The sequence below is a fragment of the Eubalaena glacialis genome, chromosome 7 (genome assembly GCF_028564815.1).
Source record: "Eubalaena glacialis isolate mEubGla1 chromosome 7, mEubGla1.1.hap2.+ XY, whole genome shotgun sequence".
Taxonomy (NCBI): Eukaryota; Metazoa; Chordata; class Mammalia; order Artiodactyla; family Balaenidae; genus Eubalaena; species Eubalaena glacialis.
In genome coordinates, this window is record NC_083722.1 from 8,162,037 (window position 1) to 8,187,998 (window position 25,962).

Below are 25,962 nucleotides of genomic sequence, written 5' to 3' on the forward strand. Positions count from 1 at the left end.
CCAGCTGCCTGGGCTTTCTCCTTCAGCTGAAGGGTGCTTCCTTCCTTGTTGTGCAGATATGAAGCCCATCAGAGCATCCAGAACTGCAGGTATGAGGCCAAGTGGTGAGCCCAGGGCCTCCACTGACGATTAAAAATAAGCTGGAGCCAATGACTGACCAGTGATGTCTGTCTTTTGAGTCTCATTTTTACCTGCGGTGAGTGCACTTTGGTAACAGATTTTAGCTCATGTCTGAGACCTAAAACTGAAGTAGAGCCCAGCTGCTCCAGGGTGCTTCGTCCTCAGTCTGTCGCGGGTTTGGTCACAGAGGAGTGCTGAGCCATGCTCGAAGCGAGCCCTTGTTTTAAAGTGAGTTTCTGGGAGAGAACGAGACGTATAACCGTGCAGGTATGATGTGATGGAAGCGGGGATTAAGCACCCTAAAGCAAGTCAGTTTTAGAAAACTCTTTAGAAAGATCCAAGAGTAAGGGGGCATCAGACAGAAGATGTCTGTTCGGTAGAAATGGGTCAACTGGCAGAGAAGGGGCTACAGGGCACGATGCCCTCACCGTGAAGACGGGACTAAGGTCAGTCACCTTTCAGAGCAGCAGAATCCCAAGGGGCGTTTACAGGAAACAGAAGAGTTGGTTTCGTCAGTGTATGTGTCAGTACCGAAGTCAGTGTGTTTGTTTGTTTTCCTGTAGTTTAAAAAAAAATTTTTTTTCCAAATACTCGTAAAAAAAAGAAATGCCCCCAAAAGGACAAAGTCGTTCCGAAACAGACTGTAATGTGTTGGGGCAATGGTGAAAACGCCTTTCTGGCACTTAAGCCTCTGATGTCCATGTTATGACCTAAAAACTTCTTAAAATAAGGTAGGAAAGATGATTAAGTTGGCAAATCTTGTTTTATAGGGTATAAAAATTTTACAGTGTATAAATCTTCATCAAATCTTCAGAAAATATCCTCAGTTTCCATTCTTGGGACAATTTAATAGTAAATAATAGCCCCGCCGCTGGGAGAAGGGAGATGGTCCTGCTAACCATCCTCTACTCTTGTGCTTCTCAGTGGAGCTCGTGTTACTCGGAGCAGGGAAAGGAAGCGCCGAGTTTGCCAAACTGGTGCTTTTTGTTGTGGCTCGTTCCCAGCCCGTAGCTCGGTGCCGGAACCTTCCCATAGCCCTCTTTTTCTTCCTATTTATTTTCAAAAACTTAACCTGCAAAGAGTGATAGCAGGTATTTGGGGATAATACTCAAAAGGAGGCTCATGAGAAATCGTTGGCAAGTTCAATGTCTGTTTTGCCCCCAATGCTCTATTAATTCTGACTTATTAATACTCCAGTGACATATCATTCTAAGAAAAAGGGCCCACTGGACTCGAGTCCTTGTCAGAAAGGAAATGGGCAGGCAAAGTCAGATCCTGCTTTTAAAACTGAGCATTGCGTCTGTATCCTAACCTGGGGCACCTTAACATCGGAGGTAGATGTGAATATATGAATAATTAAGGAAACCCAATTAAAACTGAGGAACTACTCCTACCCAAGCCCCTGAGCTATGAAGGTTTGGTAGAAGATTTTTCTTCAAAGTAAAAAAAAAAAAAATACAAACTTTATTACCATGTCACTAAGTTGAGAATTAGGAGTAGTTGTGGGAATTTGAGACTCCAGAGACCAATGAGAGAGAAAAGTTTTGCTGGGTTTTCCATTTATGTGACCATTTGAATATTTTCTGGGGTTGATTCGTAAAGGAACAAATGGACTGATTACTTTATGTACTGAGAGTTATTGCTGAAGATAGATTAGAGCATACCCTGTATTTAGAAGACAATTAACATTTTGTTTTAAACGTTTTAATCTGAACAAAACTCTAACTTCTTATTTGCAGACTTGCTGTGAGAAACAGTGCTCACCGTGTCCTGGCTTTGTAGGTGCAGAAGGCTTTATCAAGACAGTGTCTGGTGAGGGGTTAGGTCGGTGCGGGAAGGAGAGAAGTCGCACCAGTTCTGAGGTCTGCAGAGTTGTCACCTCACTGCTAATGGAAGCATTCAGTCAACAGATTAACCTATTAGCAATATATTAATACATTCCGGGTACAAATGATTTATAAACTCAAAAGAAATTAGTTTATGCTAAAACATATATAACTTTCAATTCAGTCTTTGCTTTAAAACAAGCGAATCTGTTAGGCTATTATATATGCTTTGTCTTACTCAACATTTATTGTGCTTTCTTGTTTGTTATTCCATTTGTTGCAGTGAAGTAGGCTTTGGAAAAACCATTCTTAACTTCTTTCCCTGCATGTGGCTCTTCCCCATCTTTCTTCATTGGCTTTTTCCGGTATGTCTGTTGGTTGTGTACATGTTGAAGAGAGAAAGAGAAAAGGATCTTTTAATAAGACCTTGTCTATAATGTGACATATGGTCTAAAACAATGCATGATCTTCACTGGGTACTGAACTTTCTAGTAAGAATTCTTGTTTGTAATATGACAGTTTTTAAGCTTTGGGTTAAAAATAATAATAGGGTAAAAACAAGACGGATGCATGAATTCCAACAATGAAAAGTTGTTTCTTTCGCCTTATCCACATCAGGTTAGTATTTATGTATTAAGTTTTATGGGATTAGCATTCAAATTATTCTGCATTAGTTGCTTACTTGGAAAGAATACGATTTTTTTGAACTTTTTAGAAAATCAAGGTACAAGTGACATACAACATTGTTAGTTCAGGTGTACAACATGATTTGATTTGTTGTATATATTGTGAAATGATCACAAAGTCTAGTTTACCATCACCACATATAGGTACAGAACTATTTTTTTTGAGATGAGAACTTTTAACATCTAATCTCTTAGCAATTTTCAAATATGCAATACAGTATATTATTAACTGAAGTCACCATGCTGTACGTTACATCCCCATGACTTATTTAAGGATGTAATTTTTTGAAAAATACAATTCAAGTGAAAAAGTGCTGTTACTTTAAAAGTACTAGTACCTGGGATTTTGGCTTGATTTGCGTTCTCTCATATTCTTCCCACTTTTTTTTTTTTTTTTTTTTAAAAGCAATAGCATCAACAAGGGTCAAGACTGAAAAGCATACACTCAACTTTAAAGGACTAAGACTCTTTGAACCAGCAGGTAGGGCCACAGCTCTGAGCGCCACTGCCCCCTGCTGGGCTACCGATTCCCTTCACCTTTCAGCGCCAAGGTGATTGATTTCCTTAGCCTTCCTGCAACACTGAGCAATTTTTTGGGGGGGGTGGGCGGGGGGCGGCAGGGCTGGGTGGTGGCTTTGTTTGGTTCTCTCAATGGTTATTTCTTTAGAAATTCTCAAAGGAAACTTTTATCTCTTACAAAAGACAAAGCCTTGCCCGTCCAGTTTCAGGAACACAAGAGCGGAAAAGCTGTCAGAAGTTCAGTTCCCACAGTTGTCCTCTGTGTAAAACCACTATGCATTTGCTGAAAGTCAACCCAAACTAAAAAATCAGCAAAGCAGGAGAAAATACAGTTGAATACAATTTCAAAAGTACTGTTTTGAATAAACTGTGTGTTCTCATTTTTCTTATGAAGCTTTCTGTTTCCGCAGCCCACAAAGGAGAGCAATTTAAAATCTACCACCACGTGAGGCCTGTGCTGTTACCACAGCCATCAGTTCTCTTGTAACAGTCGCTTTGAAATTGCATTTTGAAAATCTCTTCCACTGAAACTGTTAAAAAGAAAATGACACTTAAGAAAAAGTCAATGTGACCTTTCCGTACTGGTTCGCCTTAAAATAATTTTTTTTTTCCCTAAATAAACAGTGAGTCTACACTGTAGCAGTAGATGACATGGAAACAGTTTTTTACTATTAAGTTCATTTAGTCCATGTTTTCCTCCGTTCATACAGAATTCCTGGATCTGTGTTACTATACACAGTGTTTAACTTTCAGAGGGCAGACTTTGGTAGCATGGTGCAAATACATGATTCGAATGCATATTTTTGATAAAACTGTATGCATGCATTGAAAAACGTCTAACAAAATGCCCACCAGACCATTAACAGTGGTTATCCTTTGAGGAGGAGGACACAGGGAGAGGAGTTAAGAATGCAGGTTTCACTTTGTACTGTGTGCACCTCTGCTATTTGAATTTATCAACAAGCCTGTGCTACCGTAATATTTAATTGGTAAAATTAAATACATAATGCAAAAGTGCACAGTCTAGTGTTTTACAGTTGAATATTTACCTGAACATAGAAGTTTAAGAACAGGATGACCAGCGTCAGCATATAAGAAGACTGGAAGATGAGACAGCCGAAGGGGAAGCCGCAGGGCCTCACGACGGCACTCATGGTGTGGGTGACGGTGAGCACGAACTGCGCCTGCAGGGGTGGCAAGGGCGGAACCACTCTGCAGTCAGGCAGTGAGAAATCGACTACTCGTACTCCCTACATCTTGCAGGGGTAAAACAAACAAGACAACGCTGAAGCAGCCCACCGTCCTATCCAGAAATCTTGTTTGAAATTAGGAAGTGTATAAAATTGGCCATGATTAATTTTCTCCTGGAAAAATCACAGTTGAAATCATTTAGGTAAAAATGCTTTAACAACGGACATTAATTTCAAAAGTATTCATAAGGACGTTTTAACACACAAGGTTTCACTCTTCACAGTCCATTTTTAGAGGAAAATAGGCAGCCTCACCACACACAGAAAAGCCTCTGACCTCCAGGGCTGGGACTGAGGCCACGCAGATGCTTCACATGGAGAAAAGCCGACAGAGGGATGACATACCAGCTGAGCCTGCGTGAGATACTTCTTCCACCAAAGATACTTGTGCATAGATGGAAACACCGAAAGGCCATAGTAGGTGTACATGAGGATGTGGATGAAACTGTTCAGGGTGGGTCCAAAGAAACCTAGAAAAGTACAGTATAAATTACTGTTCTTCTAGAAAGTACGACTGTTCGTTGTCAAGTAATATTCTTCCTGTACATCATAACTGAAGACAAGTAACAATATGGCACTAACAAAATTCACCCTGATTCCTGTGCCATTATCCGGGGATTCACCCAAGGTCACCTAGATAGAGGGACTAACCTGGGGTAGGTTTTCAGTCAGTGCCAACCAAACAGTTAACTCCTGATTTGCAAAGCCTTTGCTGTTTCTGTCATTACCACCATCCAATCAGGTGGCAGAATCTGAGGACGTGTCTTTGCTTTCGCTAAACCTTTGATGAGCCATTTTGATTGTAGAAAAGAGCCTTCGTACATGGCTGCACAGGGTGCTAAAGAGTCAAGGGAAATGTATTGCTCTTCGTAGTTAAGTAAATAAAATCTACCTGGCAGGGACCTAGAACCAGAAGATGCTGCAGAAGGTAAGAGAATACAGGGGAGAGAAAAGGTCCAGCAGGGTAAGAGGAGGCTGGGGCAGGGGAGAGGCGGGCATATGGGACTTTCCCAGTAGCCAAGCCACCTCGTGGACTTCTGGAACAAAGAGTGTCTAAAATCCAGTTTTAGGATATTTCCTGTGCTGAGCTGTGCCGTGGAATTCCCCTGTCCCCCGCTGTCCCCTTCATGAAATCTTCTGACATCAACGTGGGTGAATCGTGTTTCAGGAAACCAAGGAGCGAGGGCTGAGTTCTAGGTTGGGTCAACCAAGGGTCAAAAGGACTGAGCTGCAAGGGGTAAGGTGCCGGAGACGGAAACAGGGAACTCGTCGTAAGGATAACATCAATCAATGCAGGCAAAGGGCTCGGAACGGTGCCCAGCACAAAGTGAGCGCTATGCCTCTATGAGCTGTCAACCCTATGGGAGAGGAGACGGGCTGTGGAGCCAGAGGACCTCCTAATAGTTCTGTCCCCTTGGACATACTAGTTTGTAAATTTTGTTTCTCATCTGGAAAATAGGTATAGAGTAATTATCTCTTAAGAGTGAGATGCGGTTAAATGAGATAATACTATATAAACTAAAAGGCACTGCACATATGTTGGTTAACTAATCAATTTAAATTCTCCTGCCTGGTTTCCCAATCCTGGATTAGCGACCTAGACAGATCAATTCAAGTCAATGAATAAGAAACAAGAGGAACACCACCAGGAATCTAGCAAGTCCTCATACACGGGCTGGAATAGCTTGTCAGGGGCAGTGAATTTATATGAAAACACAAATATAGTTTCAGAGTGCCAGGCAGCACAATATTAGTGATGTTTCTTTACCAACCTGAGTTTTCATTTCCATCAATTAATAAAAAAGAGTAGTTGCTGACTTTTATAATATTCTAGCTTGAATAGAAATCATCACACACACACAATTCCTGTGAATGAAATACGATGTCTTTACGAAGTGATTATTCAAGACCGACTTTTAGATGCTTTAGTGAGTTATAAATGAAACTTGATAATCGTAAAACATACTTAACCTTGACAACGGTCCTGCAGTATTGATTTCAGCCTATATTTTGATTACAGTGCAAGTCTGTTGTAATCCTAATAACCAAGACCAGAGTATGTCGGTCTAGGAGGCGTGTGAAGGCGTCCCTTTTCTCTTTGCTGCACCCCCAACAATGTTTCTTCACACTGGAGTTTAAATTTGCATCTTCACAGTCAATGATGTATTGCAAATACCCTTGGGGTTTTTAAAAATACCATCTCTACAAGCTTCTAAGTTCTAGGACAAAATTATTTTAAGTTTTACCTGTTCTAATTTTTCACAGAATACTTTTAAATTCTTGGGTACATCCCTGGTGGCACAGTGGTTGAGAGTCTGCCTGCCAATGCAGGGGACACGGGTTCGAGCCCTGGTCTGGGAAGATCCCACATGCCGCGGAGCGGCTAGGCCCGTGAGCCACAACTACTGAGCCTGCGCGTCTGGAGCCTGTGCTCCGCAACTAGAGAGGCTGCGATAGTGAGAGGCCCGTGCACCGCGATGAAGAGTGGCCCCCGCTTGCCGCAACTAGAGAAAGCCCTCGCACAGAAACGAAGACCCAACACAGCCATAAATAAATAAAATAAATAAAATTTAAAAAAAAACAAAACAAGATAATATCAAATAGAAAAGTACTGTTCTCTCGAGCTCAGTGTTTCTCAAACTGCAGGTCATATAACCAACACTTCAGTCAATTGTGAAATCAATATAGTGAGAGTTGTCATTAGCTTTTTGAAAAAGTGAGATCAATTTTTTTCCTTTTTTAAGTGCATCACAGGCCTTCCCTGGTGGCACGGTGGTTAAGAATCCGCCTGCCAACGCAGGGGACATGGGTTTGAGCCCTGGTCCAGGAAGATCCCACATGCCGCGGAGCAACGAAGTCCGTGCATCACAACTACTGAGCCTGCGCTCTAGAGCCCGAGAGCCACAACTACTGAAGCCCACGCACCTAGAGCCCATGCTCTGCAATGAGAAGCACACACACCACAATGAAGAGCAGCCCCCACTCGCCACAACTAGAGAAAGCCTGCACGCAGCGAGAAATAAAGTGCATCACACAGAGCTGGGCTAAATACTGTTTCATGAAATTTGTTTCATACAAAATGTATACATGTGAATGAGGTCATTGGGTTGTGATATAAAACGTATTACTTATTGAGCTCTCAGTTAAAAAAAAAAAAAATTGAAAGCCACTGCTCTGGTGGGTTACAGTGACGTGACTTTAATTTTTCAGAATGGAAAAACAAGCCCCCAAAGTTGACGTGACTCAACCTGTACCACAGCTAAGTGGTGACTGTGGAAGGTGCTGTATTTTTTACAGCTGCAGTTAATGAAGTAAAACTGCTCCAGCTGGGGTATGGGTGTCCAGCCATCAGGCATTTGGTGCATGGAAAAGAAAACATTTTTAAAATTTATCGTAATACTCAAAGATTTTGCCAGGATCAAAGACGAGAAACGAAACGGCCACTGGCAAAGCTGTGCTTCCCCGTGTGACAAGCAGGCTGGGCCGGGCCCAGTTCTCTCTCCTGATCGTGTGCAACGCTCAGTATGGGAGACGCATCACATAGAACTGAAAAACTGACAACTTTACTTACTTTGCCCACAAGGTATCCAGTTCAAAACGCACCACCAGATGTTAAACATAGAGGCATGATGGTATACGTGAAGAAAGGTAATCTGACTGGTTTTTTTCCGCAACACAAAAAAAATCGTGTCCAGGAACTCTATTAATTTGGAGAAGTAGTACCACCATAACACTCGGGCTACCTGTACGAAATGTAAAACGGGAAAAAGACAAGGTGAGGCGTGATGCCGCCCCAGTGCCGCCCGCCTCTGCGTTCCCCCCGTTTGTGCTTCACCAGCACGCCCAGCTCCCAGACTATCTATCGAGAAAGCATCTCACCTGGCATCTTTGCCTCCAGCTTTTCCTTATTCCCAGCAATCCAGCCCCCTCTGGTGAAAGGAATTCTCTTTCCAAAATACATTAACTGATCAAGTTGCTCCTCTGCACCTACAGAACCAAGTCTATGATTCCTCGGTTGATACAGGTTCTCCGCGGGCCTGGGGGGCTGCTGTGTCCACTGTCCTCCTCCGAGCACACCCCCGGGCATCCTGTGTGCTGTTCAAGTGGTCGTTTCCTCTCCCTGGAGCCCTGCTGCCCCCATACGCCTCATTCTCATGCGTCCGGCACGCCTCCCCTACCCCACGTCTGGCATGCTCCTGTCAACCTGTTAGCACTCCTCTCAAATGCCACCTTGCTCTGGAACGTGACCTCACCCTCCTATCTCAGGCTGAATCATCCCCTTCTTCATCTGTGGTCCCAAATTACTTTACGCCTCTATTATCAATAACCACAATCATGAACAAGTCTCCTTCCCACTAGGCTGTAAGTCACTCCGAGGCGGAGATGGTCTCCTTCACCTCCGCTCGGGGCTTGGCAGGTCACTTATGTTGTTCCACTGATTTTGATTCTTCTCTGCTCCTTTATTGTTCATATTTTGTCCCTTAAACATCATGCTCCCCGAGAGCAGTCTAGGACAAACCCTTTCATGTCTTTTCCTCAGAAGAAGAGATGAAAAATCCAGGTGCTTCTCCGCCCTTCAACCCCCAGCCCCAGCAGGTCACAGCGAGGGCTTGGCTTCCCTCCCAAGTCCCTCACACAGCCCCCATCGCAGGGAGGCGCTTTCATTAAAGGCACCGGGCTCTCAGCACTCACGGTTAAACAGAAGAGGAGACACTATGAGAGGAGCTTTGAAATTAGAATTTAATGCTCTACTATTTACTTCCCATGAAGACAATCATAAGGTGTGCTGGCACCATCGTAAATGTTTGAGGGAATCATTAACCTTCAAAAATATTAAACCATAAGTAAACACATACATACAGCAGTGGCTTTTAGAGAACCGTATGGTAGCCCAAAGTGCACTAGTCTGTGATAACAGAAATGAAACGGGTGTAGAGAAATCTATACATCTTACTTCCTGTATTATAGCTTTTGAAGATGTTTAAAAATGCTCATCTTAAAATTTTAATTAAAAGGTTTCCACCAACCTCTTATTAATAACCCATGTTTTTTATTATGGAAATTTTCAAATATTCACAAATGCAGGAAGAGTAAGGAATGCAAACCCTCTGGTATCTATCCCTGAACTTCAAAATTTTCAGTATGATTCCAATTTGTGGAATCAATTCTGTTTCCTACCACTTTTTTTTTAGGGGGGGGAATGTAACATAAGCAAATACAAAGTATCAGTTTATAACAACTTCTAATAGATGGGGAGGCTGGAACATAACCACTGAGACACTATATTTTTTTTTAAATTTTACTATTTTTTTATACAGCAGGTTCTTATTAGTTTTCTATTTTATACATATTAGTGCATATATGTCAATCCCAGTCTCCCAATTCATCACACCACCACCACCACCCCCTTTCCTCCCCCCCTGGTGTCCATACGTTTGTTCTCTACATCTGTCTCTCTCTTTCTGCCTCGCAAACCGGTTCATCTGTACCATTTTTCTAGATTCCACATGCATGCATTAATATACGATATTTTTCTTTTTCTTACTTCACTCTGTATGACAGTCTCTAGGTCCATCCATGTCTCTACAAATGACCCAATTTCGTTCCTTTTTATGGCTGAGTAATATTCCATTGTATATATGTACCACATCTTTATCCATTCATCTGTCAATGGACATTTAGGTTGCTTCCATGTCCTGGCTATTGTAAATAGTGCTGCAATGAACATTGGGGTGCATGTGTCTTTTTGAATTATGGTTTTCTCTGGGTATATGCCCAGTAGTGGGATTGCTGGGTGATACAGTAATTCTATTTTTAGTTTTTTAAGGAACTTCCATACTGTTCTCCATAGTGGCTGTACCAATTTACATTCCCACCAACAGTGCAAGAGGGTTCCCTTTTCTGCACACCCTCTCCAGCATTTGTTGTTTGTAGATTTTCTGATGATGCCCATTCTAACTGGTGTGAGGTGATACCTCATTGTAGTTTTGATTTGCATTTCTCTAATAGTGATGTTGAGCAGCTTTTCATGTGCTTCTTGGTCATCTGTATGTCTTCTTTGGAGAAATGTTGATTTAGGTCTTCTGCCCATTATTTGATTGGGTTTTTTTTTTAATATTGAGCTGCATGAGCTGTTTATATACTTTGGAGATTAATCCTTTGTCCCTTGATTCATTTGCAAATATTTTCTCCCATTCTGAGGGTTGTCTTTTCCTCTTGTTTATAGTTTCCTTTGCTGTGCAAAAGCTTTTAAGTTTCATTAGGTGAGACACTATCTTATCTAATATCTTATTTAATAAAATTAATGAATCTTTAATATCTTCTAATAGTCCGTCCACCTTCAAATCCACCTGATTTTCTCAAAAGTGTCTTTTTATAATTGCTTTGTTTAAATCAGGATCAGGGTCCAGCTTGCATTTATTTGACGTGGGTCTTAAGTTTCTTCTAATCAGTAACAGTTCCCTTTCCCTGCTCCCCTGTTTTGTTCCATGTCTTTTCTTTCTTAAACTAGATCAGTTGTATACAACTCCTAAAATGGATGTGGATGACTGTTTCTTCCTCGTGTGGTTTAACTTGTTTCTCTACCTGCCCTCCCCCTCATGTTCTGTAAACAGCAATAAGGGTTAGAGGCTTAACTGGATTCAGGTTTAAGGTTTAGGGGCAAGAATACAGTTGACCCTTGAACAACACGGCGGTTAGGGCGCTGACCCTCTGCACATCAAAAATCTGTGTACAACTTACAGCCAGCCGTCTGTAGCGTGGTTCCTCCGCGTCTGCGGGCTGTACAGTACTGTGGTATTTAGTACTGAGAAAAGTCTGCGTATAAGTGGACCAGCGTGATTCAAACCCACGTAGTTCAATGGTCAACCGTACTTCAGACGTGGTTCTGGGTATTTCCTATGGAATCACATCAAGAGGTACCTAACTTCTGATATTAAAATCAACAGTGAGTTCGGGTGTTAACAGCCTAATCTAATCATTATGAAGTGTCCATTCAACTTTGACCCATTACTTTCATCATTTACAGATGACCGCTGTCTAGATCCATTACTTCACTAGAAGTTGCAAAATGGTGATTTTCAAATTCTCTTCATACTTATGCATTTTTCTCTTTATAGAGAAGAGCTCTTCCTCTTTAGCTATTTGGAAACTTACATATGAAAGGCAAGATAAATGTTTGATTCTCTTCCTTTAATTTTTTCGTCTAGAACTTCTTGGTGTTCTAGCAACCTTCAAAAGGTAACAATGAGGGTTTTTTTTTTTTAGTATTTTAAACTCGGTTTTTCATAAATTTAGTATGTCAGTATTCCTTTTGATACTCAAACTGTCCCACCTTTAGCCATGGGAGTCCCTTCAAGGTGGCTCCTACATCTCGTCATGACCCTAGTGGTCTTGGGTAGCTTCCTTGCCCTGTCACAAGATGTCCTGGATTCTTCTCATATACATTTCCCACCCCAATCAGGAATCGGCCAACTCTCTAAGAATCCTAAACCCTTTTGGTGGATTACATTTCGAGAGCACAATTTTGGTATCATTGCTGGGCTGTCAGAGACTAACTAGGCCTTTCCTGTACACAGAGCTAAAAAACACATTTGTTTTTAGAAAGAATAAAGTTAATTCTGCTATTTCCAATTTGAATCTGTAATTACTGAGTTTTAGTTTCTTCTATGTTTCAAATACTAGTTGTAATAATAGCATTATTATACAGCTTACCCTAAGTATACCTATAATAGTCTCACAGCAAGCAATACCAATATTTTTATTAATAATAGCACCCCGCAAGTTACTGCATGCTGTTAAGATGCATCTCACTTGGGATATGCAGTCAAAACACTGTTTTAAAGGCACTTGAAATAATTCTTCTTTGGGTGGTTATGTCAACAACTTAATATGTGGGTATATTAATTTAGTTCATTTCCGAGATATCTGGGGGGAGGCTGCCTTGTAATCTTTTAAAATTTGTTTTATAATTATGTAAAAACACCAACTGGTTCTGAAATATAAGACAAGGTACATTCAGAGAAGTCTGGCTTCCATCCCTATCCCCTCTGACCTGTTCCCTCCCCCAAAAGGAAACCATTTTGTTAGCTTTTGGTTTATTCTGCCATTGTTTCTTTTTAAAAACATAAGCAAATATACACATATTCCTATCATTTCTTGCCCACAAGGCACTGTACTGTAAGCACGGTCTGCGGGTTGCTCTTTTCCACTGAGCTACATCCGGGAGATTATTCTGTAACAGGACAGCGGTCATCCTCATTCCACTTTGCAAAGGGACCCATTGCATGGATGCACCATGGTTCATTCAGTCTGTCCCCCAAGTAAGCATTTCTATTAGGACGGGAGACCGTTTCTTATCTAACCCCAGCTTCCATCGTCGTATCTGGAAGGAGAAACGGTTACAGATGGTTGACTCACCCGGATATCGGCTTCCCCTGCACTGGTAAGGTCCTGACACTGTAAGTTGTAGCCCCCTTCCCAACTGGAGAGAATAAGCTGTCAAAGAAAACAAGGGGAGAAAAAAAAGTCAATGTGAGAATTTGGACGAAAACTGAATTTCCCATTCATGTTTCTAATTGGCGTCTATTCAAGATTGAGTTCTTCCCAGAATGAGTTTGACTCGATCCTGTCCCCAAACACATGATATCAAAGGATCTAATTCTTGCTGTTGAACTGATATCAGTGGTTACAATCCTTAGTTAATTTACTTCTAACCTCCACATCCATCAAAAACAGAATTTAGCTATCATTTGAGTACCAAAATATTTTACGTAAGGAATTTATCTAATCATATGTTCTACAAATAAAATGTAGAAGTAAATGTAAACAAATGTGAGGAAACTACACTAAAATGTTAAAACTTTATATTGGCTTATATATAGTTACTTGATCATCTCAGTAATTTTATGAATTATGTATTTATTACCATTTTACAGATGTGAAAACCAGGGCTCAGAAACGTTCTTAAATCATTTTCTTCATTTTATTTATGCTATGTGGTAACCAGACATTTGTGCGATCATAACTGATTAACATCTGTTTTCCCCATTATGCTCAAAAAACAAAGAGCTCCATAAAGTCTACGCCTCCTTCTTTGCTCATCTTCGCATCTACAGCTCCTGCCCAACGACTGGCACGGAGCAAGTGCTCAACGATATGATGAATGGATTATTTGCTCACAATCACATGGCTAGACAGTGGTAGAACAATGATTGGATTCAGGTCTTCTAATTCCTTGTCTAGTATTCTTTCTACAACATCATAAGAAAATGAACTTTGTAGAAAATTCTACAGAAGAAGTTTTCTCCATTCTTTCCCACTATTACTAAGAAACTTAAAATTCTAGAATATAATATAAGGCCTTTGGCTTTGATTTACATGAGATATTATATGTGAAAGCCTACAATTTTCTGTTGCTTTATCAGAACTGTGTAAAGGTACAGAACTGTTACAATACACAAACAGAGCAGGGAGGGACAGATGTTCATGAACTGAACAGTAAGAAGAGATGAACTACTAAGAACATTGGGAATGTTCTAGAACCTTTGCAAGTCTTTGCTCTACTATCCTTATTGACTTCTCTATCCTTCTAACAAAAACACCTTTCAGTTAACATCATGACAAGTACAGATTATCAGGATAAGTGAATCTGGTGAAAGTAAAGGAGACTGACCTTTCCTGATGGGGTCTATTACAGATCAAGTCACCCCCCAGGTACCCCACAGCTTCACATGCTGGTTCTCAAAGGGGAACCCGTGACAGGCCACAGGGGATCTAGGAACACCTAGAAGTGCATGTAAGTTTTTGTGTGCCTTTTTCAAAATAAAGTTACTTAACTTTGTAAAAAGATTAAAAACCTCTATGGTCAGGCTGTAGTTTTGCAGTCAGGGGCTCTAGTATATACTTTGTGTAGTAACAATACAGAGGTGGGGAAGGACAGGCTGTATTCTGCTTTAGTCAGCTCTATCCAGGCTGTCCCCATCCCCATGGCACCTCTGCAGGACTATCTGACAAACTAAACAGCAGAAGTCAGCAATCAGGCTACGGGAGGCTCTAGCTGCTCACCTTGGACCCTTCCTAACGCCCTAGCTGGGCTGGCTGGCAGAAACCACCCAACCTACGTGTTGAAGAGGAGGAAAGCAGGCTGGCAAACAGGGTTAGCCTTAAGGAGGTGTGGACTAACTCGCTCCAAAATAGGATTAGGGTCCACTCCCCACGTCCACCACCTGAATCCACGCCGCTGGCGTCTGCTGACTGTAGCCCTGCAATCATCTCCTAAATGGACCCTCTGCTTCCATTCTTGCCCCCAACTCACTCTGAGTCCATTTTCCATGTAGCAGCCAGAATAACCTATTTAAAAAGGGAGATCCTGTCACTCCCTCATTAACATCCTCCAGTGGCTTTTCATTACACTTAGAACAGCAGCCAAATTCCTGACAAGGCCCGACGTAACCTGCCCCCAACCTGCCTCGTCTTGAATCGGTCCTCTGCCCACTGTCCTAGCTCCTAGCCACACGGCTCCCGCTCACGGGCCTCAGACACCTCAAGGCCTCCACACTTGCCGATACTCCTGTGCCGGCGCCTCCCCGGAGCTCTGGACGCCGGGCTTGCTCTCATCACCCAGCCTCAGCTCAAACATCACTTCCTCAGAGAGGCCGCCCCGCCCCGCCCTGCCCCACCCATCGCTCCCTCTCACACACGCAGAGGCTGTGCTCCAGAGCCTAGAACACAATCTGACACAGTGCAGGGGCTCAGAACACATTTGTTGGAAGAATGTTAGTAATTTTAGTGTAGCTTTCCGGCCTAAGCAAACATCTGGCCTGGACGTAACAAGTTAGCAAGGTTAAGGTAAGCTATCCTTTGACTAGAGTCTACCAAACATACCCCATTAGCGTCAGAGAGAAGACCTTATGCCCTGAAAGAGGTTGCCGTTGGGAGACTAGGAGGCAATCAACCAATAGCAGTGATTTGGAACCAAGAGATGGAAGAGTGTGAAAAGAGAACCACTGGACAAGCCAGAGCTAAAACTCTTGGTGGAGAATGAGCTCCACGCAGACGTTCTCCCTAAAAAAGACAAACCATGTACCTGGCTGTTCAAACGCTGAACTGTTGCCCCTGCTGACGGTGGCTGATGCCCACCTGAAGACCAACGAGGCCCTTCCGCAGGGACTGACTGCTACTTGCACTAGTCTGCGAACTCTTCAAGTACAGAAACCACGTCTAAACATCTTTGTGGCCCCTGGGCTGCACGGAGCAGGTGCTCGCTGAATGCAGGCTGAACAGAACTGATTCATCCTTACACTCACGAGGGAGTGAAGTAGGACAGACATCGTATCTCCAATTGAAAGCGAAGCTGCCTGAGGTTCAGAGAGCCTAAGTAACTCCTCCAAAGTTGCAGAGAAAGTGAAAGGCTGACACTTGAATTTGGGTCTTCTGCCTCCACTGCACCGTGGCTTCCAGCAGGGATTAGAGCTTCCAACGCAGACAGATGGTCAGGCCGGCTCTCCTGATGCAGCTGCCACTTCTGAGAACCACCCAAGGAAGAGTAACTCTCCCTCTGTCATACAGGGAGAAACTAACTCCGTAAATTACTATCTTGCAAGCTCATCTAGTGAACTAAAATCTACCCAGAGAAACCTAAAATAAAAATTCCCCTTTTAGAGTCAGGTAAATTAGGGAGCACCTATGTGACATGATTTTAGAGCTGTCAGCATGGCTTTCCTGACCCCAGATTCTGTCTCCTGCACTCTGAGGCCTAAAATTCCATAATTAGAGTTTCATGACAGTCATTTTAGATAATGGTTATTAACCATTATTAGAATGGTACATATTAGACTAATGTACAGATTAAACTCTATGGGTGAGATGGCCTGTATTTTAGGCAAGAATTTATTTTCGTTTAGAAGCCAAGGACACCAGGAAGGCAGCTATACCTATGCCACTGTCAGCCATTTATAATTTATATGAATGAGTTTATCCTAACTTTTCCCCAAAAAGATTGTTCTGTTTTAGTTCTTTCTCTCAAGCACATTTATTTAACACTTTTCGATTTTCTCTTGCATTATAGTAAAATAACCTTCAGTTGTAATAGGCAGGGCAATCATTACTTGTTCTTTTTCTTGTGAAATTACTTAGGTTTGGCACGTTATAAAGGAGCAGGGAAGACATGATGTAATGTGGGGAGCCACAGCCGAGCTGGAATGTCACCCCAGGCCTCTGGAAGTCAGTCCTGAGGACACACAGTGACCCAAAGATGGGAGGAGTATCCTTTAAGGGAACGTATATTTGCATTTCGGTCAAACTAACTGCATTTGATATTTAACTTAAAAAACACTGTTACTCAATAGCTGTCTATTCTCAGGCAAATCAGGTTAACTTTTCTAAGCCTCAGTATCATAATCTATAAAAGAAGAAAACTATATATGATCTTTAAAGGCCCATTCAGACCTAAATTGTGATTTTAAATTACAATGAAAGACTAAGGACTAAAGAAATAGGTCTAAATTGGGATAAAAAAAATTCAAGTTAGAAACAAAGACTTCTAGGACTTTTGGAAGGAATAACATCAGATACTGGAACAGGTTCTTGAGATGTTAAAGAACAGTACTGACAGCAACCGTGGATAGTTCTAGAATGCCAGATGTAATTGCTTCTAAAAATCACTCGGTCACTGTTCTCCAGCTTTAGCTACACAAACACTTACCTCTGCCAGCATGTATGCGGAGAGAAGTGTGATTCCAAGATTGTACAAGGTGAGGATGCCCCTGAGGGAAAGAGCAGGTCTGCTCCTCATGTATTTGTTGCCCAGCCATATGGAAAGCAGGTACAAGACAGTGAGAGAAAAAGTAGGAAGGTAGGAGTCCAACATGAACCACCCTCTGACTCGAGAATCTGCAAAGAAACACACAGTGAGAATCCCGAGGGCACCCCGCGTGCTCAGTTGGGAGACACCGTCACGTGCGCCGTATTTGCTCACCCAAGTTCGACAGGGAGCTGCAGGCCACAGCGTAAGCAAGCTGGGTCTGGGTTATAGTTCGGAAGAAGAAACCAGTGGGGGCTGGAATAGTTAAGGAGGGGTCCCGTGGAGCAAACGGGGCTTAAGTTGAACGCTGAGTGACAGGGACAAGTAATAAAGGTGGGAAGTCACAGTTCTTGAACGTCTAACTTCGGAACAGTTACCGTAGTTACTCTAACTCAATAAATATGAAGTATTATGCCATTTTATGGATGTAAGAACAGCTCCGAAAGCGTCCGCATTTGCAGAAGGCGCTCCGGTGGCTGGGAATTCACGCCCGACTCCCGTCCATTTTACCGTTCTGCTGCTTCCTATGGAGAAGCTTTGGATCGGCGGGAGAGCAGACACAATGAGAGTGTGTCCTAATTCCTGGAACCCACACTCCCTGGAATTTGCTTAGGATCACTGTGCATAAACCAGGAATGGCTGAGCGCTGGGCTGAGCCAAACAGAGCAGTGGGATTGCAGGAGGGCAAAAGCGGGAGAAGCTGCAGGCGGCACAGGCAGCGCCCTGGAGCTGAGGGTTCAGAAGCGAGCGCAGAAAATCCAGCCGAGGACCCAAACCTGATGGTGGACCAAAAGTACAAAGAGCCAGGCAGCAAGAACCTGGACAGAGGTGTCCCTTTGTTCATCTAGGTTTTAAAATTTTAAAACCTAAATAAAACACACATAATAGATCTATAATATAGCAATTAGAAAATAACTGTAGGGGCTTCCCTGGTGGCGCAGTGGTTGAGAGTCTGCCTGCCAATGCAGGGGACATGGGTTCGAGCCCTGGTCTGGGAAGATCCCACATGCCGCGGAGCAGCTGGGCCCGTGAGCCACAACTACTGAACCTGCGCGTCTGGAGCCTGTGCTCCGCAACAAGAGAGGCCGCGATAGTGAGAGGCCTGCACACCGCGATGAAGAGTGGCCCCCGCTTGCCACAACTAGAGAAAGCCCTCGCACAGAAACGAAGACCCAACACAGCCATGAATAAATTAAAAAAAACAAATACTTAAAAAGAAAGTAAAAGTCTATTAATTTAAAAAAAAAAAAAAGAAAAGAAAATAACTGTAGGCACAAAACGATTTTTGTTCTCTGCTCCTTTTTGTGGCTTAAACAGAGAAAATGACTTGGCCCAGAATTACGACAACTGCATGCTGCTTTTGATCTCTGTAAACAGAGCTGTAGGAACTGGTTTCTCCCTCTTCCTGATCCCTCGGGCCCCCGCGGTCCCAGTTCCCCTCTCTGCTCCCTGCCACCCCATCTACCCCCAGCTTCTCTACACCCTCCCTCCTACAGAGCACCATTTCTGTGAGCAAAGTGCCTTCTCAAGCTCTGTCCCACCGCTTCTTCTGTAAACTTCTCCTTATCCTGACAGAGATAAAAAGGTGAGAGAGGAGCATTCACGCAACTAACAGATATTACCTTTTGCACAACTGGCTCACAATTATCCATCATAAATTTCGTGCGCTGTGCCACTTCCTAACGTCCCCTCCACATCCTACGTGCCACGTGGCCTAAAGCCTCCGTGTCCTTCAACCCCCAGATCGAGGTCCTGGCCTCTGAAGGAAGCCAATTCCCACCGCTCTTCCCTAACTACAGCTCGTCATCTGCATGACAAAACAGTTATTTTACAATTTATGTGTTGTCATGGCTATCATACTGTTACTATAATTAACATTTACTGAGCACTGATTTTGTGCCATACACAGTCCTAAAGCCTTGTATGTACATGAACTTCTTTAAAATTCTCAAAACAAGCTAATGATATAGGTGATATTATTTTTAACAGCTTTATGGAGGTGTAGTTGATAAAGTCCTGCACATATTTACTGTGTACAATTTGCTGAGTCTGGACATCTGCAAACCCCTGTGATGCCATCACCACAGGCGAGGTGATAGATAAATCCATCACATAGGTGGTACTATCTCCACTTTATGATTGAGAAAAATTGGGTAAAAAAGTTAAATAACTTGAACTAAACTGCCACCCTGCCTCTTGTTAATGGTATTAGGGGTTGAACTGTGTCCCCCAGAAAGATGTGTTCAAGTCCTAACTCCTGGTATCTGTGAATATAACCTTATTTGGAAATAGGGTCTTTGCAGATGTAAGCTGGTTAAGATGAGGTCGTACTGGATTAGGGTGGGCACTGCTCAGTGACCAGTGTCCGTCCTGACAAGGAGGGCAGACTGGCTCTCAAGGAGGAGAAGGCCACATGGAGACAGAGGCGGAGACGGAGCCACGCAGCTACAAGGCAACAGCAGAAAGCAGCGAGGGCTGAGGCATGAACAGGCTTCTCTGAAGCGCAGAGGGAGCACGGCCCTGCCGACACCCTGACTTCCAGAGCCGTGGGAGAATAAACTGCTGCTGTTTCCAGCTGTACAGTCTGTGGGCTTTTGCTACGACAGCCCCAGAAACGAGCACGCATGGTTTACCTCCTTGCTTTCCGACTGCCTCAGAGGTGACGGTTCTACCTCCCAGCCACAGTGCACGCTCCGTGAGACCCGACTACGTCTTATGTTTCTACTCTGTCTCACTCGTAACTTATTGCCACTTAGTGCAGAGTTGACGGGAACAGTCATTAAATGCGTATCAATCAACACACTGAGTCAAGCACGTTTAGCTAACACAGCGCCTGAGGCTGGCATTTTCTTTTGTCCCAGCCCTGTAAATGTTTGCCGCCGCTGTTGGGGAAGACCATAACTGTTCCAACCAAAAGATGGGAGCAAATACTTATATCATTTATTATCTTTGGGGCTTGAGATGTTAGCTCTGCATCTGGGTCACGTATTTGCCTAGAACTGTCTCCCCTGATGGTACCAACGTGGTGTAGGTAAAGTCAGAAAAGGCTTGGGGACACCTGTGGGTTTAGCCGGGGGCCTGCCAGACAACTTCAGTTTGGGCCACCCCTCAAAGGGGAAGTGGGCACTTGATGGCCTGGAGGCTAGACTCCCTGTCACTGTGGAGGTCACCGGATCCATCTGTCAACTGTCAATCTCACAACCTCCTTGCTACAAAGGAAACTCCCACAAAAATGACCACTGCTGAGCAAACAACTGCAATCCTATCCTTAATTAATCCCCATCCACAGTAATAATAAATAATCCCAGGTCACAGTGACCTTACCAATGGCAAAGTTCAGTGTGACCTTGGCTCAGAGACACTGATAGCTCTAGTGCAAATGTCACGCAGAAAGCCGGTCACCCAGAAGCCCCGCATGCCTGTTAGAGCATCACGCCCTCGACGCTACCCACTACAACGGTACAGCAGAGAACACGTCAAACAAAGCAGACTACGAGCCACAGGTCCCAGCCTGCCTGTAGGATCATCACAAGGATAAAATGGAAAACAAAACAAAAACCAAAGGCAATGTGAAAAAATATACATATATTTTAAAGCTCTGTACAATCAGTAGCATTTCACTAAAACTATATCAATAGTCATTCACACAGGATAGTTTATGGAGCCTGTATGGAAAATGGAGAGTGGTCTAAGTCATCTCTGTGTGATTCTGTTTAAAGATTTTGAGAAACAGGAAGACCTCCTCACTTCCCGCCTCCTCCCACCCAATAATGCTGAGGAGAGAACTTGTAGATTTTCCAGCTTTGTGAACCAGCAAGGCTCAAGGGAAACAAAACATGCTGTTGAAAATTTATTCATTTATTTGCAAAATACAGTGTCTCATAGGTTCCTAGAACCGTAATACACCCTGGAGACAACAGTCACGGATCCTGCCCTCGTGGGAGAAAGAGCTATGAATAAAGTATATGAAGGAAATCCACAGAGGCTGAAATACAGCATAATGAGAGGCTTTCGATTTGCCACTCTCGAGGGCAAACCTCTGCCATCCTGGTCAGGGAGAGCCTATCGGAGAAGGTAGCGTTCAAGCCGGCACCTGACGTATGAGGAGGAGCTGACTACACTGGGGAGGGGGAGGATTCAGCGAGAGGAACAGCATCTGAACGACTTTTACATGTCGAGGAAATGAGAGACGTCTACGGCTTCCCTGGTGGCGCAGCAGTTGAGAATCTGCCTGCCAATGCAGGGGACACGGATCCGAGCCCTGGTCTGGGAAGATCCCACATGCCGCGGAGCAACTGGGCCCGTGAGCCACAACTACTGAGCCTGCGCATCTGGAACCTGTGCTCCGCAACGAGAGGCCGCGATAGTGAGAGGCCCGTGCACCGCGATGAAGAGTGGTCCCCGCTTGCCGCAACTGGAGAAAGCCCTCGCGCAGAAGACCCAACACAGCCAAAAATTTAAAAAATAAAATAAAGAATTATTCTGCCTGAAAAAAAAAAAAAAAAAAGAGATGTCTAGAGCAGCACTGGTGTCGGGGAGGCAACTGAGGCTGCACAGCACAGGGCTGCGTGGTCCACGATGAGGAACTGGGTTTTCATCCTGAGGACGCCGGAGGGTGCTGGGGAGTGCTAAGCTAGAGTACCGCATTCTACGATTTAGGCTTCTAAAGTATCATTGCAGCTGACGCTTAACAGATGATGAGAAAGGGGCAGACGTATGAGGACGCCCTGCAGTGGCCTGAGTGACCGGTGATGGAGGAACCGTCGGGACACTAAGATGGCTGAGCTGAGAAGCCCGACCCCATGGCCCTGGGCAGATGAAGCCCACACATCTTTAGAGGGAGCGGACCAGGACGGGTAAGGGCAGAAGGACTGCGTGTGACTGTGCACGTGAGGAGGTGGGAGGAGGATGGGCGGCAGGGGGGAGAGGAAGCAGCAGACTTGGAAGGAAGGGTACCGCCACCGTGGCGGCCAGAGGCAAGGAGCGCACGGCACTCTGTTCCCGCTCCCAGAGCTTGAATCCCAGGAGAGGCTGAGCAGGAGGCAGGGGGCGCCTCTGCATGTTCTGGGAGGAGGACATCGAAGGTGAGGGCGGGTAAGTCCCTCCATGCCAAGTACCATTTTCAAGACACCAGAAAGGACAGCATCCTCTTCTCTAACTAAACCGGGTTCCTTCCACATTAAGTTCTCAAGCAGCTCACTCACCCCGAGGTCCAAACATATTGTCCAAAAAGGCATTAATTTCATCATCAAAGGCCTTTAGATGCTCCTGAAAAGACAAAGAAAAAATGATTTAAGTGGGTGTTTTTGGAATCTCTCAAAATGAACCACTGCCAACAACATGAGGTTGACAGACTCTCCAAGGGTCCTGGCCTTGAGGACTTTTGACTGCAGAGACTTAAGGAAAGTGGACCAGTAAATGCAGCCTCACCTTCACAAGCTTGTAAGGATTTGGAAGGAAACAATTCCTCTTTCATTTTCTTAGGCAAGAGGAGTCCTGGAAGACAGGTTTGGTACCTTTAGACACTGAAGGGTTACTGGCCATCCCATTTCCCTTGACAATGCTTTTAGAGGCGTAAGCTTTTCCGTAAGCAACGTCTATTGCTGCAATTAACAGGGGTTGTGTGCAAGCAATAGGGGAAGTCTACACCTGCATTACATAATTATTAAATGAAAATTCAGCTGAATTGTATTTCCCAAAGCTGAATGTAAAGCCATAAAGACGACGTTTTTCAAGTAAGGAAATTAAGCACTATAGCTATTTTTCCCATTACCTTTATGTTTTGTTTGTTTTCAAAACATTTTCAGTACATTAGCATGTATTTAATGTTACAGTAGATAGCATCACTAGGGTATCCCAGATTAACTACCACCACTTTAACTGGATTCAGGTTGGGACTGGAGAGTTTCTGCTAAGAATCTTAATGCTGATAAACTGGCTGCTGGCTCTTGACTTGGCTCCTCTTCATGCTGGTCTGACACTATACCTCTCAAAATACCTGCTCAGGTGTTCCCTACCCCTGCTGCTAAGGTCTAGAGCACCTCCCTCAAGCAAAGGTAGGAAAAGATGGATCACTGCACAGTGCTCTTAGGAAAGGGATCTGTGAGGAGGATTTTGGGCGAGTGGACCGGTCCCTGACTACGTGTGAGTTTCCTGGACGGCCCTCAGGAAGTCTGTACAGAACATTCTCCATAATCAATAGCCGGAGTGCAGTCAAAAGCATCTTATTCTCAAAGAAAACACAGGTGCAGAAGAGGAGAAGAAGGTTCCTGCCATCTGTAAAGAAGAGGTGCACATCGGTGATTGGCACGTACAGTTTGCACCTGTCCCTTATTCATGTCATTGATCCAAAGAGAAATATCAAGGAAACTTAGGTCTCTGGGAACCTTAGGAAGCTTGGGAAGGAGGATAACGACGAAAGCCTAGCATTTATTAGCACCCACGACTTGCTGACCAGTGTATTAGGACCTTTATTATTTCGTCATATCTCTATGAAAAGTATCTGGGCTAAACCAAGTTTGGAAGGTTTTAAACAGTGTCTTTACCTTTGGTTTCCATAATGGACATCTTGGGAGACCTCCAGATTGGAGAAAGGTCAACTACCTAACATCTCAGTGTGACAGAATTTTGTTTGTGTTGCCGTTAGAGTAGGGCAGATCTGTTCAGAGGCCTCTCATTCCTTAGCAAAGAATGTTAACCTCACTGATGTTCCCACCCTCATGACAGACACCAGTAAAATCTTCATTGCCACATCTACCCACAACATTTAAACTTTTCCAATTTGTTTGCTAGGGTTCAAAATCCATCTTCCAACATCTGTCGAGCTAAGAAAACTCTACAGGTCACAAAGCTCGTATTATTTCTATTATCTTGCAGAAATTTAGTCAGTGGAGAAAAACAGAAACAAAAGAAAAGTTAAGAGGGGAAGACATGAAGAGAAAATAAGAGAATGAAAGATGAATACGAATGAATTCTTTGAGTCATTAACTTACTGATTCATTAACTGATTTTCTGGACATTACTATGTACCAGGCACCATGTTAGATGCTGAAACATGAAGTCAAATGAGGCATGGTCCTATCTTTAGATAGGGTAACAGGCAAGTAATCAGTAATTACGGACCAGTTTTTTAAGGAGGATGAGAGGGGTTTACGGGGACGTGCTATAAGAAGGGAGAGAAAGAAAGTATTATTCAGCCATAAAAAGAAGGAAATCCTGCTATTTGCAACAATATGGATGGACCTTGAGGGCATTACGCTAAGTGAATAAATAAGTAAGAGAAAAACAAATACTGTATGATCTCACTTATGTATGGACTTTAAAAGAAACAAAACAAAAAAACCAAACTCACAGATACAGAGAACAGATTGGTGGTTGCCAGAGGTAGGGGCTGGGGGACAGGAGAAACGGGTGAAGGGGGTCAAAAGGTACAAACTCAGTTATAAAAAAAATTAAGTCAGTGGGATGCAATGTGCAGCATGGTGACTACAGATGATAACACTGTACTGCATATTTGAAAGTTGCTAAGAGAGTAGATCTTAAAAGTTCTCATCACAAGAAACAAACTGTAACTGTGAGGTGATGGATACTAACTAGACCTATTGCGGTGCTCATTTTGCAATACACACAATTACCAAATCATTATACTGTACACCTGAAACAAAAGAAAAGACAGGAGCTATCATGCGAATCTCTTAAAAAGAGAAGCCTTCCAGGAAGAGCTGCTGCTTTGCTGAGTTTTGAAAGACTCTAGGACGTCGTCTAGATGGAGAAGGAGGGAAGGATCAGCAAATATACGGAGACATGACTCACTTGGGAAATGCTTATGGCCAGGGTCTCTAGTGACCTATCTGACAGAAATAAAGCCAAGGCTGGGAAGGTCAGAAACCTGAAAACAATTACCTCTTTGGTTCTGGGTTATTTAATACAGTTAGTGAGGATGTAGTCTAAAGAGACAATGATGAGAGGACATCAGAAGAACAAATCAGAGTTCACCCTGGGTCAGTATAAGGTAAGAGAAAGTACAGAGTTGGGGTAGCGTCAGCCAACTAAGGACGAACTGTTAGCAAAGGATGAGAGCAGAGTGTGGGTAACGAGCTCCCAGCTGTACACCGGGTCCTACGTATGGTAAACGCTGAAGCGTGCTGGACACTCTCTCAGGTGACCCTTAGGAGCTGAGAAAAACCAACTACCAGCAGCACTTCATTCATTCAACCCACATTTCTGAACAGCTATTACGTACATAATACTTTGTCAGACACATGAAGAAAAAAGGGATAGAGTGCTTGCCTCAAGAGCTTACAGACAAACTGGTGAGACACGGAGAAGGGCAGACACCCAACAGCTGAGGAGGAGGAGATACACAGAGCGGCCACAGTGACGGAAGATACCATGCGAGTGAGTACCTAAAGTGGATTTTAAAGATGGTTAGAATTTGGATTAGGAGAGGGGAATTGTTCTGCCCTTAGACCTGGGCAAGATGGCTGCCACCTGCACCCCACACTTTAGAGGGCCCCACTCTGGTCACCCTTTGGCTATTCCCCTCCACACAGGAAAAGAATCCTCTCAGCCAGGGAAACGCCTGCCCGCGGCCATAGCTTCCCCCTCCGGACTGTGTTCCAAGTTCCCCAGGCCACAGAATTCTCTGCCAAAGAATAATTCTCTGAGCTCACATCCAAAACAACTTTAGCGATTTCTCCTTGCCCGTGTAATAAAGCCCACGTTCCATGACTTTGAATTAAATTTGTGCCTGTGTATAG

At 43.7% G+C, this 25,962-nt stretch overlaps 1 protein-coding gene across 1 annotated transcript; it reads right to left on the reverse strand.

Moving 5' to 3' along the window:
• Positions 1-2,191: 2,191 nt before the first annotated feature.
• Positions 2,192-25,596, reverse strand: ELOVL2 (ELOVL fatty acid elongase 2). The gene is made up of 9 exons (XM_061197399.1): positions 25,506-25,596; positions 24,838-24,857; positions 22,408-22,471; positions 17,105-17,292; positions 12,820-12,897; positions 7,973-8,144; positions 4,747-4,871; positions 4,201-4,335; positions 2,192-2,317 (listed from the first exon to the last, which is right to left on the reverse strand). The coding sequence occupies exons 1-9, from the start codon at positions 25,594-25,596 to the stop codon at positions 2,192-2,194; spliced, it is 999 nt and encodes a 332-aa protein (XP_061053382.1).
• Between the last annotated feature and the right edge of the window lie 366 nt (positions 25,597-25,962).